Source organism: Empidonax traillii, unplaced genomic scaffold (assembly GCF_003031625.1).
Source record: "Empidonax traillii isolate 1590-97213 ecotype Southwest subspecies unplaced genomic scaffold, ASM303162v1 scaffold277:size2070623, whole genome shotgun sequence".
NCBI lineage: Eukaryota > Metazoa > Chordata > Aves > Passeriformes > Tyrannidae > Empidonax > Empidonax traillii.
Genome location: NW_020955470.1, coordinates 888473 through 905744, shown reverse-complemented (window position 1 = coordinate 905744; position 17272 = coordinate 888473). Strand labels below are relative to the sequence as shown.

General features: G+C 39.9%; 1 protein-coding gene across 1 annotated transcript; it reads left to right on the top strand.

Moving 5' to 3' along the window:
• The first annotated feature begins 441 nt into the window (after positions 1-441).
• On the top strand, positions 442-15788 carry DLD (dihydrolipoamide dehydrogenase). Its single transcript, XM_027890117.1, has 14 exons — positions 442-546; positions 1507-1582; positions 2365-2444; positions 5765-5833; positions 8170-8239; positions 8607-8707; positions 9052-9195; positions 9360-9461; positions 10599-10789; positions 12163-12333; positions 12673-12862; positions 13242-13379; positions 14587-14676; positions 14779-15788. Exons 1-14 carry the CDS (start codon positions 508-510, stop codon positions 14842-14844), a joined length of 1527 nt encoding a protein of 508 aa, XP_027745918.1. The 5' UTR covers positions 442-507; the 3' UTR covers positions 14845-15788.
• The last annotated feature ends 1484 nt before the right edge of the window (positions 15789-17272 follow it).

Here is a 17272-nt window from a genome sequence, read left to right as displayed (position 1 = left end):
AAGAAGCATTTGGACAATGCTCTCAGGCACATGGTGTGATTCTTGGAGTGTCCTGTGCAGGGCCAGGAATTGTACTCAAGGATCCTAATGGGTCCTTTCCAACGCTGCATATTCTATGACTCTATAGATATCTCAAAGGTGGGTGCCAAAAAGATGGTGCCAGGCTCTTTTCAGTGGTGCCCGCAGACAGGACAAGGAGCAACGGCCATAAACTGACACCAAAGAAATTCCACCTCAACACGAGGGAGACCTTCTTTCTGTGGAGGGTGGCACAGCACTGGAACAGGATGATCGTGCACTGGCCCTCTCTGGAAACACTCCAACGCCCCCGGGACGCGCCCTACGCCCCCCGCTCGGGGTGTCCCAGCCCCGGGGGTCACCACAGGACGGTCGCCACAGTTCCCGCCCCCCCCTTAGGGCTCCGCGCTCCGCCCGGCCCCGCCCTCCCTCCCGCACTGCGCCTGCGCGCGTCCGCGGAGTCCTTGAGGGCCCGGCGGCACCGCCGACATGCAGCGTTGGGGCCGCGTCTCCTGCGCGCTCGCTCGGGTACGGCGGCGGCGGCGGTGGGGCAGCCGGGGAGGGGACGGGGCAGGGGACGAGGGCCGCGCCGGGCAGCTCGGGCCTGGACTGCGCTCGGCTCCCGCGCCCCGCCGGCAGCGGCTATGAGGACGGGCGGAGCCGCGGCGGGTGCGGGCCTCGGCCGCGCTCCCCTCCCTGCTCTGCTGTCCTTCCCCTCCCTGCTCTGCTGTCCTTCCCCTCCCTGCTCTGCTGTCCTTCCCCTCCCTGCTCTGCTGTCCTTCCCCTCCCTGCTTTGCTGTCCTTCCCCTCGCGGCTCGGCCGGGCGGAGGGGACGCGGCGGCCGCGGGCGCCTCACGGCCCCTGGGCAGCAGGGAGCAGCCTCCTGCTGCCGTGTGTGTGCCGGTGCCCGGCCCTCAGAGGCCGCGGGGGCTGCGGAAAGCGCCGCTGTCAGCGGGGCGATCCCGGCCCTTGGGCTGCGGGACCGGGTGCTTTGCACATGCTTCCAGGGATATGCTCTGCTCCAGTTACGAGGTCTTCCGCCCTTGAGATGCTTGTAGCAGCTGTTCTATGTTGTCCCATTACCTTTTTGTATAGGATAAAAAACCTTGCCCTCCAGACCCTCCTCCGGGATGTTCCTAGGAAGTGGCTGAAGGCGATGGTTAGGGAACAACAAGACGCAAACTCCTTTAGATGTCTAATTTATGTCATTAAGTGGTTTGAGAGCCCCGTGTGAAGGGTTGAAAGTTTGTGGGGGTGGAGGCGGCCTTAGGCGAGGCTGACCTGAGAGCAGGTGTGATGTCAGACTGAGGTGGCAAAGCACCTTCTACCTCTTCTTCCAGTCCGTGCCTGCTGCGTCTGCTTTATTCGTGCAGTTCCCGTTTTGGTTAACTGGGGACAGTAACTGTGCTCACCTGTGTGTGGCTGAGTGCTTATTTTTCCTCAAAGGTAGACATCAGCTTTTAAAGCCAAGTTTCTTTCCCTTTCTAGAGAAGCCATTTTGATCGAGTTCATCATGGTCTCCAGGGAATTTATGCAGTGTCACAAAGGTCCTATGCTGATCAAGGTAATAAATTGTGAATTTTTTTTTTTTTGACAAAACCAACCCAAACTCCCTACAAAAACCAAAGCAATACTTCAAGCTCAGAAATCAGTCTTCCAGGTGACAGTGGAATCGATATCAATGTGGAGATTTGGATGGAAAAAGTGGTTTATTTGCATTATTTAATGCTAAGCTAAACCTGTAAATAGAAGTTGAGTTTTACTATCACTGTTCATATCTTATAAAATTAATATTCCGGAGGAGATTGTGGTTACAAGATACGAACGAGGTGCAAAGTTCATAGCTTCTGCTGCTTTATAATCAATAGATGTTGCATAGATACCTATTGCAGCTGTATATTCCCCTTTATAAACTGATTTTGTGGTGTTCAGTAATCATTTATCTTTTGCTCTAAACATCAGTAGAAGCTATGCTGGAAAAATGTGTAATAAACTACTGAGACATCTTGGGTTAAGTTTTAAAGGATTTGTTGCAAGAGGGATGGGGAATTCAGTTTCTTCCATGTCACTTTACATTATTTTCCTTGTGAAATTTAAGACTGGTTGATTTTACTGTGGAATCAATACCTTCACACAACCTTTCCCTTTGTCCAGAAGGTTACTTTCAGGTATGAGATGTAACTTCCTTATCTAAACCTTGTTTATAAACTTGCATAACTTTGGATAGCTATTTTGCTTTTAAAAAAAACAGATTTCAAACGTGAGTTATTTCAGAAATTAAGAAGTGTTCCTGCAGTAAAATTTTACTTGCTGAAACAAAAGTAACACAAATGTTCTCCGTTTCAGTTGATGCTGATGTCACGGTTATCGGCTCTGGTCCTGGAGGGTACGTTGCTGCTATCAAAGCAGCTCAGCTTGGGTTTAAGGTAAGATGAGACCTCAGTCAGGTAGCAGAATAGTCATCCAGGTGAATTTGAAGGGTGTTTGCGTGATACTGTAATCCTTCTCTCACATCTTGGGCCACCAGACGCTGTTGACATCTTTCGTTAATCTTTTGTTGCCTTGCTTACCCAGATTATACAGAATTTGAAATGGAGGTTTGGTGGTATTACTGTCTATAGCCCTGCTACTGACAGAGCTGCTCGGGACAGCTTGCTTTTGATTGGAAGTGATAACTGAGGAGGGCTTATACTCCTGTGAAAGAGAAGTTGGGAAAGCAGTGATAGGAAGGAATTTTTCTCTGAACGAAGTGAAAAAAAGACAAGACAATGACTGACAAAAAGGCCACTGGAAAACTCCTGAAGAACAGACTGAGGGAACTCAAAAATGGGAAAAACTATATTCAACTGATAGGCTTTTTGAATGTGATTTCAGCAGGATATATTTTTGCCTTCATTCCTTAATATGAGACCAACTGACTCTCTTGGCACTGCATAATTCTGCTCTTAATTATTTGGAAATCTGAGAAGGCAGTGCTAGCAGTCTTGAAGGTCACAATGTTTCTGAATTATGAAGAATAGACTTCATGACCAAAACAAGCTGGTTTGACCAGCCGGTAAGGACAGGAACTGCTGTTGATGAATGGAGTTCCATTCCTGGAACAGGGCCCCAGACAGCATGTAGTCTTCATCTTTCAGTATTTTCAGAGCTTGGCTGTACAAGGCCCTGAGTCACCTGATACATCACAGAATGGTTTGGGATGGAAGAAGCCTTAAAGATCATCTAATTCCAACCCCCCTCTCATGGCCAGGAATACCTTCCATCAGACTGTGTTACTCAGGGCCCCATCCAGCCCAGCCTTGTACACTTCCAGGGAGGAGTCAACATCAGCTTCTCTGGGCAACCTGTTCCAGTGCCTCATCTCCCTCACAGTAAAGAATATCTTCCTAATAGTTAAGCTAAATCTACCTGCCTTCAGCTTAAGGCCATTTCTGTCCCTACATGCCCTTGTGAAAAGTCCCTCTCCAGCCTTCTTATTAGCTCCCTTTAGGGACTGGAAGGCTGATTTAAGGTCTCCCTGGAGCCTTCTCCAGGCTGAAAAAACCCGTCTCTCTTAGCCTGTCTTCACAGGAGACGTGCTCCAGCCCTGTGATCAACTTAGTGGCCTCCCCTGGACTCACTCCAGCAGGGCCACATTTGTCTTGTGTGGGCCCCAGCGTGGACACAGCACTCCAAGTAGGGTCTCATGAGAGCAGAGCAAAGGGGGAGAATCACCTCTCTCAATGTCTTTGGTGTTGAGTGTGTTTGGAGCTGAAGGTGTGACTAGAAAGCCACCAGAGGAGGTCCCTTCAAACTGATCTGATCTGTAATTCTGAGTGTTGTCCCTTAGTAGTCGGTACTCCCAGAACCGTTTATCTTTAGGTATCTTTAGGCCTTCTGATGTATAACTGTATCAAAATATAAATGAGTTTCCATTAAGTTTTACATCAATCTGTGACCTAGTGCAAAGAACTGAGTTTTGCCATGTCTGTAAATAATTTTTGTCATAATAAATACTCTTGCTTTGAGGTGTATGTTGTTACTGAGCTATTGGTAGCTGAGAAAAACTGTACTCCATGCTACAGGTTTTAATTAAGGTTGAGGCCTTCAGCCAGATAAGTTCATGTTTGATTATTCTAAAGATATTTTTGTGACTGGCTGTATGCCATCTTTTCTTGGAACAAGGCTGTCCTGGAGTCCTTCAGATCTGTGATTAAAAATAAGATACCACACAAGGAGGTTAAAAAGTGTCCTGGATTCTGTTTTTCATCATAGTAAAAAATAATCATATCACACTGCTTTACAGCTAGTCAGAAATGGCAAAATCCTTGGACATACTTGTGTGTGTCACCTGTAGCACTGAATAAACATGGACAATATTTTTGGCATCCCTGAGGAATGTAAGATGTTTTCTGAAACTGGCAGAAAGACAGATTCTATAGTTACACCATCCATGGAAGAACCTGAGTCTGCTCTAGTGGAACTCCTGAACTTTAGCTTCCAGTTTCTGTGCTGCGTCTGCAAGCACAAGGATTAAGTCGTTGTGTCACCAGCACAGCATCCCCTGTTATAGCCAGCAGTGTTCTCTGGGCACTGGCTTTCCAACAGCTTTGCCTGGCCCTGTCAGGGAAGTTGATGTAAAGCGGATGAGGCAGAACATCCTTGTTGGGTAAAGGCAGGAGCAGTCTGGTGCCGTTTGATCCACAGTGCACCTTGCAAAGCTCTTGGATTGTGTTTTATGTATTCGTGTGCTTGAAACAAGAGGAAGGGCAGGTAGAGGATCATCATCTGTGTTCCTGTGTTTTGATTTGATGAATTCTGCTCTTGCTGTTAGAGTCACCCCTACCTTAGCACAAAAGCAGCAGTTTAAAGAAATTATGAAAGGCTTTCACCTGGGTAGTTGCTTCTCAGCAGACTGAAGCCCTTAGAGTATAAACCAAGGAACAATTATTTTGAATATGTATGCACCTTACAGAGAAGGAGATGCCAATTCTTTTGCTTCTGTAAAAATGTTTTACAGTATTCCCTCCCCCTTCCTGTTTTTATGTGAGGTTTTGGCAGTTGTTTTTGTCCTTTGTGCACTTTGATGTGGGTAAGTTGATGAGGAGATGGAATATTTTTCATAACTCTTGGTATTGACTGTATTTTTGTTGGGTTTTGCTTTACTTGATTTTTTTTTTTTTCTTTCTTTATAGCTATGGCATAACTTTATAGGAATGGGTCTTACAGGATAGTCTGTTCGGAGGGGGCATGTTGTTTGTGGGTTCTGTTCTGTTCAGTTTTCTTCAAAGAAATTATTACTTCATGGGATTTTATTCTGTACTGGTTCAATTATCTGTTGTTTGCTTGTTTTTATGCATCTTTTGCATGATTTCTATTTTTTTGCTTTTTGCATTTTTCTCTAATTGTAAGGAGAACATTTTTCACTGAACTGAGTGTTGTATTTATTTGAGGCAACTTTGTAGATTTTTTTAAGTAGGACAGCACTTAAATTTGTAGGAAAGGATGAATGGTGCAGTGGGGAATGTGGCTGTCTTCCGGTAGAGAATTTTGTTGCAAAGTTTTAAGTTAGGAAAAAAGGAGAGAAGGGAAGTCTGAGCTGCAAAATAAATGTAGCAATTAAATTGATGAGATGTTTGCAGAGGTAGGATTACTAGATAATTGCGTGATCTCTGTCATTAATTCTAAATTGTGACATATCCTATAGGGAAATAGTAGCATAGTATAGCTAAAAAATTGTTTTTTTCCTCCTGTTCTTTTTCCTCAGACTGTGTGTGTAGAAAAAAATGCAACATTAGGTGGAACCTGTTTGAATGTTGGATGTATTCCATCCAAGGTAAGTGTACACAGTTTGTCATAACTGCATTAAAACCAGCAGACATTATATGCATCACTTGGAAGAAGATTAAGGAGCTTCTAAAGACAGACATACATTATTTCAAAATCAAAATTTTAAAGTAAATGAGCTGAGGATACAAATAAACATAAGGAACCTAAAGGGTTAAAAGTTTATTTGCTATTTCTATTACTCAGTTGAGATGTTTTGTTTGCGAATTTTGCTTTGTGGTCCTTCCCACAAAGGAAAGAGGAAGAGAGGAAAAGTATGAAAACCAGAGGTACATACAGATGTATCTCCTCACTCTGAGCTTTTGAGTCTCTGTTGTAACCAGTAATGACTGTTGTTTCGGACCCTTGTCTCTGAACTATTTCGGATGGTTGTACCTCTTATACCATGTAAAGTCCTTGATCTCCTGTCAGTTTCTTCAGAATAAACCTGTAGCTTTGTCTACAGTGATGTTCTTATGTTAAAGGAATGCTGAGCTGTGTCACCAGATGAATAGAAAGTAAATCTAAATTTGAGGGACAGAACTCTGGTTTTGTTTGACTGCATCAAGCTTGGAAGAGACTTTTCTCCACTGACTGTAGCAAGAGCCTAGTTGATTAGCTCTTGAAATACTCATCTAAACTATATCAGTATTGTCACCAGCCCCAAAGATGGCCTGGAGGGTGGGGCTGGTGGTGCTTGTGTCGAGTAGTGCCCGTGGGGAAAGGGTGAGTCCAAGGCATGCACTCTGAAAGAAAAGAGAAGTAGTAGCTCAGAAGAACCTGATATTTGACATTGTCAATCCAGTTTTAAGTAATTTCAGACCTAGGCCCTTGTAAGAATAGTGCTGTTGCTGGTGAAAGGAATCAGCCTCAATTGCACCCAGCAGGTGAAGGAAGACACTGGTAATGCCAGGTTTGTAAAGGCTGTAGTAAAAAACATTCGTGACAAGATCTCTCCTAACTGTATTGCTATTTCTCATCTGTTTGTTCAAGAGGTTCCATTAGCATGGGAAAAGACAATATAAAATTTAAAATTATATATCAATTTTTCTAAATATTTTAATAATAGTTCTAATGAAATTCATAATACTGTAGTATACTGAGGCAACACTCAAAAATTTCAATCTACACTATGTTACCTTGAAAATTTGGAACTTTACCAGGATCTCTTTGACTTCTTGAGTCCCTTCTTGTTTTTTTTCTGTTGAAGTTCTTATGAAAATACTACTGAACCCATGGTTAAACTTGAATGGTATCCAGAATTTGTTTGAATGGCAATAAACTTCGTAAGAAATGGATACGTAGGCTGCATACACTTAGGCAATAACATTATTCAAATAATTCTTTCTGGAAAGCCACCCAAAATAATAAATTGGGCATGGATTTTTTTTCTTTCTAATTGCTGAGGTCTTAAGTGATGGCTGTGTCTTTAAGTAATGTGGGTGTTACAGGTTTGGGGTGGTGACAGTAATGTGAAATGGAGAAATTAATTTTTAAGACAGTTGATAAGACTTAGTCATAAAAATGGAATGATCTGTGTTTGACAGTCTTAATTTTACTCAAGCATATCTGTATAGGGTGTCTCAAAATGTCCTTTGAATCCTTTACTGTGCCTGCTTTAGATTTCAGTCTGTGCAGACTTGCAGTGTTGACCTTCTTGTGAAAATGCTGATAATTTCATCTTAGGGATGGCTGTAGTGAAAGAATCAGTTTTCTTAGTAAGATCTTTCCCTAACTGTATTGTTACTTCTAATCAAAATACAATTATTAAGGTTCTGCATTCCAAGCTGCTGATTTATAGCCATCCTTATAAAAACTATGCTAATTTTATCTGTGATTTCTGGAATCCATTGTACCTGAGCTAGCTCCTAGCCATACAGCTTCAGCTCAACTAGCTATGCCGTTGTAGTAAGTTCAGCACAACAACTGAAAATTGAACTCACATGCGTGTACACAGGCAAAAATCCTAACAGGCATTTCAGTGTAGATTTTCCTCATCTAGGTTTTCTGTATCTTCTCTTTGGCACTCAGAATCATCTTTCTTCTGCTCTACTTTTTTTTAATCCCTGTGGAGTAATTATCAGTTTCTCTGGTTGAAATGCACAGAAAGGATAGGTGTGGATTTAACAATTTTCTATTTCTGTGTTAACTATGTAACTTTATAAAACACTCAGTTACTGTGTACAGTTCTTTTGTTTGAAGTACACATTTTTTAATACGTAGGTCAGACTTTTAATAGTGAAAATATTTTGCACATAATATCAGCTATTTTTTTTTCTGAAATACAATAAATAACTCATCCTTATGAGTGTATGTCCCAGTTCATATTTTTGTGTCTTTTTTTAGGCCTTGCTGAACAACTCACATCTGTATCACTTGGCCCATGGAAAAGATTTCGCTAATAGAGGGATTGAAAGTGAGTGTGAAGAACAGCTGTCAGTGACTGTTAATATAAATGGTTTCCATCAAGAAGCAAATTTAGTCTTTCAAATTAGACTACTATGTTTTCTGGTCAGAAAACTTTTTAGACTTTACAAATAATATCCTTTATCTGTCATTTGGAGACTTAGGGACATGTGTTTGCTCCTTGAACCCTGAATCATGAATAGATAAGTTATATTTGCAAAGTGTAATACTGATTTTTAACATAGCTGTTAAATGTAACCTTTAGCATTTATTAGGGACATTCAACACTTCAGAGCTGTTAATTGTGTTGAGCTTAGGTCCTTTAAGATTAAAACACAGCAATGCTTGATGTAAGCTTTTTTTTTTTTAAATCTTAGTTTCAGGAATCCGTTTGAATCTAGAGAAGATGATGGAACAGAAGAGTAGTGCAGTGAAGGCATTAACAGGTGGAATTGCTCATTTATTTAAACAAAACAAGGTTAGTTTGGATTATAAACTAAGGTATATCCATTTTTCTAATCTGAATTTCTTGCTTTTTACACTTCTACATTGTCCATAATTGTCACATAAATTTATTTGAGTGGCTGACTTGACAAGGGCAGAATTTGAATGCTTCTTTTCTAGAAAACTTTGAAATGATCAGTTCCTTCATTCCTAATCTACTTAAAAGAATAGTATACCATTACTTTGTGATTTGTACCGGATAGTGATATAAAGATATGTGTTAGCAGCACCTCTAAACATGGGTGAGGTTTGGATGAAATGTAGCCAAACTTACATAATGAATTTGAATCTGACTTTATTGTGTTCTGATTACTGAAGGTTGTACATGTATCTGGGTTTGGAAAAATAACTGGCAAAAACCAAGTCACTGCAACTAAAGAAGATGGCAGCACACAGGTTATCAATACAAAGAACATACTTATAGCCACTGGCTCAGAAGTTGCTCCCTTCCCTGGAATTACTGTACGTATTCGAAATGTTAATTGTACTTTTTTCCAGTGGCTTGTAGCCACATAATTTAATGTGTACAATTTTTTGCATCTTATTGCACTTCACCTTCTGCGTGTTTCCTATATAGCACGTGAAAGAGATTGTAAACCTCCATTTGTGCATTTCTTTGTCATTAGATTGATGAAGATAATATCGTGTCATCCACTGGTGCTCTGTCACTGAAAAAAGTTCCTGAAAAGATGGTTGTCATTGGTGCAGGAGTCATTGGTGTGGAATTGGTGAGAGGATATTTAAACTACTTGGTCTTAAATTTATAAAGGAACAGGGCTTTACTTTTTGTTGTATTTGATGGTGTTACTGTGATTAAACAGCGCAGTGGGTTGTAATGAATCTGCTCGGACTTCATAGCCTGCTACCTCCCTTTTTTACCAGAAAAGCTGGGATAAGTGTTTGTAGAATCAGTACTTATGCAGCTGGTTAGATAAACAGAGAGAGGAGAGAGGAATATACAGGGCCTCACATGTTTATTTTTCTTTTTTGGGAGGATGTGGGAGAATGGTGTTTAACTTCTGCTGAGGTTTATTCCTGCTCTATGTATAGATGAGATGACTCTATTTTAAAGGAAGTTCACTTTAACTCAGGATGAATTGTTGTGTTTAGGAGTTAATCCCAAGAAATTTTTAATGTGATGTGATTGTTTGATAGAATGCATACAAAGGAGTGGGGACTTTGTAGTTCATCTTGGTCTGAGTCCTTTTGCCTCTTACATACAGAGTTCAGAAAGAATTTATATTGGCTAGTCTTGCAACTGCTTGAAACTTTGCACATCTGCTTAGCCTGCTGACCATTAAGCAGGGAAGGAGAAAGCAAAGTGAAATTCTGTGTTGGATGGGTATAGGTGACTGCAGATAAGTAGGGTGTATGTGGGTTTTGTTGGAGAGGCTGACGGTTGTGGTTATGGTTATGTGGTTAAATACATACAGATGTAGCAGTGGTTCCATTTTATTGCATAAAATTTCCTTAGTGTGCTTTGTTTTGATTATTTCTAGTGCTATTACACCACAAGTAATTTCCTTTGGGTTCTGCTCTCAAATTCTTGGATTTTGAATTTCTTCTATACCTATAATGTACAACATACATGAGTTATACTTAGTTATTTTGTTAACTATTTCTTTAGAAGCCTAATCAGCTAAATTCTATCACTGAAGTTTTGGGGATACCAATAAGTATTTTTTTTTTTTTTGATGGAAAGGCTGCTGGGAAATCTTACACTGCAACATTTTTAGAAACTGATCAGTGTTGTTATGTGTGTCCTGCTTTTAAAAAGTTTACAGTCTGTGTGATAAGTATTAGAGTAAAAATATCTGAAGTTTGCTTTTTAAAAACTCTCTTTACCTGTGTTGTTGTGACTACAGGGATCAGTTTGGCAGCGCCTCGGTGCAGATGTCACAGCAGTTGAGTTCATGGGCCATGTTGGTGGAATGGGAATTGACATGGAGATCTCTAAAAATTTCCAACGTATTCTTCAAAAGCAGGGATTTAAGTTTAAACTGAACACCAAAGTTACTGGTGCTACCAAGAGACCAGATGGAAAAATCGATGTAGCGTAAGTGTTAAACATAAAACTAGGGGAATGCCGTATATGTTCTTCCTCCCAATACATCAAACCTGTTTAAAATTACAGTCTGATATTATTTAAAAGATAAAAAAATGGATTTAGAAAGCAACTTAATTCTTTAGTAACATTAAATTTTTATCCTCTATTGTAAATTACAGAGATCATAATTTTGAATTTATTGAGTCGTGGGTTGCTTATACAGAAGAGGGTCCATTGACTTGAGTTGAAGGTGTGCTGGAATAAAACCAGTGTTGTTATAATGAGATCACTAATAAAAATAGGACTCTAAATCGTTCTTTTCATGGAAGATATTTGCTTCTGGTATAATTAGCATAAATATCATGATTGTTCATACTGTCATTTCCAAGCCATTAATTCTTGGCTACTTACTGGAAGGGTTATTTTGTCCATACCTCTTCTTGTATCAAAGTAAGTGTGGCAGGGACTTTATTGCTCTTAAGCAGAAATAAATGAAACTACCCAAAGAGTGTTATTTTAATGATCACACTCAAGCCCTTTGAAGTTTTATAGATGAATAGTTAGTATAGAAACACATAAAGCCTATTTGCTTTGTAAAAGTTTGTGATAACATATTCTCTATGCAGAACTTGTGTTTAACAAAATGCTTAATGTTACTTAATGAAAGTAAACTTAATTGTTTCTTCACTGGAACCTTAAGATGGTGACTTGTATTTGCTGTATTACCGTAGCTTGGGAGATCTGTCCACCACTGTAAAGGTCCAGGATTTGGGCTTCTTTACATGCCATGCTGATGCTGGTTGGATCTCTCATGTAGGCTGTTTCTACATTTAGAGTTTCATTTTGTTTCAGGACTTGTGCTTCTGAAACACACTTCTTACTGATCTTCACTTATCTTCACTTATGTTTTGGTTCTTGCACTCTGAAAGCACAGGAACTGAACTTGTTCTGAGTGTAGTTAAACATGAGGCACTTGAGGGATGCATGTGATGCAGGGCACCTGCTGATAAGTGTTTGGTTCTTAGGCCTAAAGAAAGCTTGCTCAGCATACGTGGCCCTACCCCACCTCAAAATATTAAGTACTTTGGATGCCAAGTACTCAGCACCAATTATTTTGGTGTACGGGTCATGCTACTTGCTAGTGAAAATACACCCTACATTTCTCTAACAATTGTTAAGAAATGTAGTAAGAGGTGTTGTCCCTTCTTCCCTCTTCTACTCCTGAACTCTTCCCAGGAGGAAGGATGGGCAGGCTGAGTGCAAGTGCTTTGGGTGTCACATCCAGCCAGCAGGTCACCATCTGGGTCATAGCAGTTTCTAATCAGAGGGAAGCAATGCTGCAGGTTTACAGCTTAGTGGTTTTTCTCCTCATTTTTCTATAGTGTTGAAGCTGCTGCAGGTGGCAAGGCAGAAGTAATAACTTGTGATGTGCTCCTGGTTTGCATTGGGAGACGTCCTTTTACAAAAAATCTAGGTCTTGAGGACCTTGGAATTGAACTTGATAAGAGGGGGAGAATCCCAGTCAATAACAGATTCCAAACCAAAATTCCAAAGTAAGTATGGCTAATTTTTTTCTTACTCTTTTTTTTTTTTAAAGCACTTTATATTTTTAATGGCAGAATATATATTTATTTTCTGAAGGGAAAACTCAAGATATGTTTTTTTTCAGGAACTAAAAATTTTTACTCAGCCTTTGAAGTTTTGTAATTTAGCAGTCACTGTGTATTTCATGTCACTAAGTGTTCCTTCTGTGAAAACTGGAAAAATGTACTATTTTAATCTATTTTGATTAGTTTTCAGTAACATGTTTCAAACAGACTGTTATATAAGGTAGCCCAGGTGTGCTAGGATGTTTTTAAACAGTGTCTCATTCTGTTTCATTGGTCTGATAGCATCTATGCTATTGGTGATGTAGTTGCTGGACCTATGCTGGCCCACAAAGCTGAGGATGAAGGCATTCTTTGTGTAGAAGGCATGGCTGGGGGAGCAGTTCACATTGACTACAACTGTGTTCCCTCTGTGATATACACTCACCCTGAAGTGGCCTGGGTTGGCAAATCAGAAGAACAGCTGAAAGAAGAGGTACTCTTTTGTTTTTTCAGACAAAAACTGTTTTTTCCTCCTTGGGTGGGGTTTCACTGTCAAGTAATTTATCTAGCTGTTTTATCCAGAATTTCTGCATCTGTATTTATTGCTTAGGGTATAAGATTCCCTTCTGCATGCCACTCTCCCAAGAATCACAGTTTGCTTTAGTGACTTCCATTCTGTGGCATTAATATTGTTCATTTGCAAATTAATCTTTAATAACCTCTTATGCCACTTTTGGTGGTTGTTCTTACACATTGCTCTGTGTGTCTCCTGTGTTTTATTTCTGTATTACTTCTCTTCATGTACTCAGCAAATTTTCTGTCTGGTTACATTATTATTGCTGGTCACTAACTCAGTAACATCTGTTTTGTAGGGTGTAGAATACAAAATCGGGAAATTTCCATTTGCTGCAAATAGTCGAGCAAAGACAAATGCTGACACAGATGGCATGGTGAAGATACTTAGTCAAAAATCAACAGACAGGATGTTGGGTGCTCACATTTTAGGCTCAGTAAGTATTCTACATTGTGGCCTCTTGGCCTTATAAAGGTCTTTTTATTTAGTGTTGCACAGTTGCAGAGTCGGTTGAGTTAGGAGAAGCAGTGTTTGTTTCTCTAACCAGTTTTATGGAGTGGTTTGGGGAGGGGTGTTGTTTGGGTTTGTTGTTTTTTTGTTTTGTTTTTTTTTTAATGAATACTGCCAAACACTTGAGAGAACAGCAGAAATTACTGACTCAAGTTTTGGAAGTTGAGGGAACTAAAGACTGGCTTTCTTCTTGGTGTTTACTTTTTTACCCTCTCACTGACTTCAGACATCAGCAAAGCTGGTATTTTTATCTTGCAGTCACCAACTCTGGAGTCAGTAACTTATGGAACTTTGCATAAAAAAACTTTTGGGATATTCCCTGTTTGGGAAAAGTATCCTTTCTTTTTTTTTTTCCCCCTAGAGCTAGACCCTAATCTTTCTGTTTCATTTCTTAGCTTTAAATATTTTTTTTTTCAAAAGAGCTACGCAGAAACAATTCCATACATCTTTGTGTACAGCTTTCTTTAAGAGAAACACTAAAACTGGTCTCAGTAAAACATTATACCAGTTATTGTTATTTTCTCTTGCAATTCCAGTAATTTAGAAATCAACATGCCTTGAAGCACAACTTAAATCTGTCTCACACCAATAAATATAATTTTCTTCATTGGGAAGGGACTGGGGGAAGATCTTATGGCTGTGGATCTAAGTGCTAAAAATGTAAGAGGAGACTTTGCTATTTTTGACTCCTCAAAGAAATGTTACCTGAGTGAATATGCTTACATAAAACAAATAAAAAGGAGGGTGCAGATGTAGTAACACGTTCTTACTTGTCTAGTTGCCTGATTCAGTTTCCAGGGGGACACTGAAGTTTTGGGTACATTTCAGCAGTGAAACTGTAGTTTTGAGAATGTGTGTAATATCTGTAGTGGAAAAATGCCCAGCTTTTGTACAATTCTCAGCAATGACAGAACGAATACCCTTGTTAAGAATTATATTTCAACTAGGTTTGAGAACAGTCACCAAAGAGATTAAGTACTTACAACTTACATTAGAGCGCAGCTGAAGTGCGAGTTAAAATACAACTTTTCTTGTTTAGCAAAAAATGCTTATTTACAAGCTATTACTGATTCAGGAGAACCTGACCAACTGCATAAGGATTTGTGCTAATTGCAAGTACCATTAAATTACAGGGTGCTGGTGAAATGGTCAATGAAGCTGCCCTTGCTATGGAATATGGAGCATCGTGTGAAGATGTAGCCAGAGTTTGCCATGCCCACCCAGTAAGTCTTTCCTAAAGTGACTGTTGAACACCATTACACAGTCATGCTGTTACTACATTTAACTATTAATGACTTGTAATTTTTTGTGTTTGCTCTCTACAGACAGTGTCAGAAGCCTTCAGGGAAGCAAACCTAGCAGCGTCCTTTGGCAAAGCTATCAACTTCTAAAATGGAAGAGCAGATCTTTGTACATGTACAATACATCTCTGAAAGTGGACTGTGGGCCCTTATGGAAGGCTGAGTCTGAGGATTTTAGGACTGAAATAAGTGAATCTCTTAATTTTAAACATCAAATATTTAAACAAGTAGAGTTTGGAACAAGTGGAATTATCCAGCCTCTGTAAACTAAATACTTAGAATTACATGTTTATTTACATGATGAATGTTGCAGAAAAGCAGCCTGACAGAACTCACTTTTTCAAACCAAACATTTTGCTGCTGCATGGGATTATCAGGTGTGCTGGTCAGAACTCTGGGTAACTGTCCAGCATACCTTGTTTTCTTTTTTGAAGTAGTGATACAATAAACCAGTTGAATGCTGGCACTTGTAATGCCACTGGCACTTAAAATGCCACTGTCACTTCCGCACAAAAATGTGTTTCCTTCTGAAAGGATTAACTTTAGTATTTAACCTACTTCCTATATATGAGTACCAAAACTTGTTTTGACCTAGTAGTATTAGGATGTTGGGAGAAGAGGGGCTCGTATAGATCAATTAAAATTATATTGACTTTTTAAAGAGAAAAATTACTTTGTGTGTGATTTTCCAGACGTCATGTTTTCATATTGAAAACTCAAAGGGGGAAAAATTGAGTGCTGATTGAGAAATGAAAGATTGAAGACAAATTCATCGTACTGCAACCTAATCTTTTCTGTTTTTAAAGCTTCCACTGTCCAACTCTCTTGAACTTGAAATGCTAAAACTGGGTAGTGAAGCAGCACTTCCTGTGAAGTGCTGTGACGTGAGGGTTATTCTGCACCTTCCACACTTAAGGGCTGCAGTGTCAGCTCTCCACACAATTGAACACATACATTCTTCTCTTCTGTTTTATATTTCGTTCTCTCTTTCTGTCTCTTCTGTAGCAAGAGAGCTTAATAAATATTTGACATGGCTGGAGGGTCTTCTTGGATTTTGTTTGCTGATTGTATCCTTTTAGTGTCTAGGTTGTTAAATGTGAAGAAACTCACAAACAAATGGCATCTTTGGAAGATCCTTAATGCATATGGAACATGCCCAGTTCCAGTAGCTCATTTTAAGTTTAGTTTTCCAGGGTGCCTCCTCTTTTTTTGTTAGGCTCTTCTGCCTTGAAGAAAACCTAAATATCTGCTGGTATTGTGTACGTCCTCTTTAATTATGCCAGTGAGAATTGTACCTTCAGAAAACAGTGCAACGGCTACTTGGTTTTGTGTATAGACAGGATAGTTACATCTTTCTACCTTTCTTTATTCAAGCTTCTTATTCAAGTATCAATCCATTATCCAGAGTGATGGAAATGTGTGCCAGCATTACCACTTTCTTAAGATACCAGTTCATCAATGAAAGACCAGTGATACTCTTCCTTATTGTGGTTTATTTTTTAAAATGTAGATAGGGTTAAACCACGACAGCTCACTAAGCTTATCACCATCTGATTCGTGGATATGTGGGGTGAGTTAATGCGGATCTGCTTTCAGGTGTCAGGAGCAAGCTGCTGAAAGGAAAGCAAAGGTGAGACAGCAGTGAGGGAAGAAAAGCTTGATTCTTCTGATATATCTTGGCATTTCAGAATCACTTCTACCTGGTACAGGTAGATGTTAAGTGTTAATTGCATGCTTTTAAACTTCTTCTGGAAGCTCTGCTCTTTTAGAAAGAGCTTTGTGTCCGCTCCCTCCACCTCTGTGAATACTTGTAGCATTCTTACTGCAGTTCATCCCTGAGGTTCACCAGTTACATTCATGTATCTCATTTAGTTCATGTTAAAGGAAGTTTGGAAAGTCATGGAAACTTTTAATCAGGAGTACTACTAATACTATACCGAAGACTGTATTTTTCCAGACACTTTAAAATAAAATTCAAGGACTTAAAATTGTTAGTTACTTCTCTCATTGTCATTCCCATTCTAGTTAAGTGTACAAAGAGTGTTTGAGAAAGTTAGAGGATCTACTGAGCCACCTGTCAGTGGTCTGATGGCTGTTAAAACCTGAGTGTTGCCAAGTTGACAAACTTTTTAAACAGCTTCTAAGTGTAGTGGCAGTGAACTCCTGTATGATGCTGGTTTGGCAATCAATTCCTGTAATGGATTTTTTTATTGTAGCATTTTCAACCTAAGGAGCTTAGAGGTAATTATTTATTTAAACATCAGTTTGCTTAGTAAGTGATGTATCTTTCCATAGTTGTCCTGGCTTTCAGTGCTGTTTGGGGAAGGTTAAGTGAAGTGCCAATTAAAGTATGTACAAAGATACAATCCTCAGGTCAGAGCAGTCAGGGTGTGCAAACACGCTGCACTTTTTGGTGCTGCTTTGTGTAGCTGATGGATGTTGTAAATCAGTTTCTGCTGTCCTGTGTGGTTGTCTGGAGGTGCATTGTTGTACAGATCACTTTGAGATTAGCACGGTG

Excerpts from the sequence above, each read along its gene's own strand:
- DLD (XM_027890117.1), top strand. The coding sequence starts at position 508 with ATGCAGCGTTGGGGCCGCGTCTCCTGCGCGCTCGCTCGG. Across the intron at positions 1,583-2,364 it reads AAGGTCCTATGCTGATCAAG|TTGATGCTGATGTCACGGTT; the intron begins GTAATAAATTGT and ends TCTCCGTTTCAG. Across the intron at positions 8,708-9,051 it reads ATTTATTTAAACAAAACAAG|GTTGTACATGTATCTGGGTT; the intron begins GTTAGTTTGGAT and ends TGATTACTGAAG.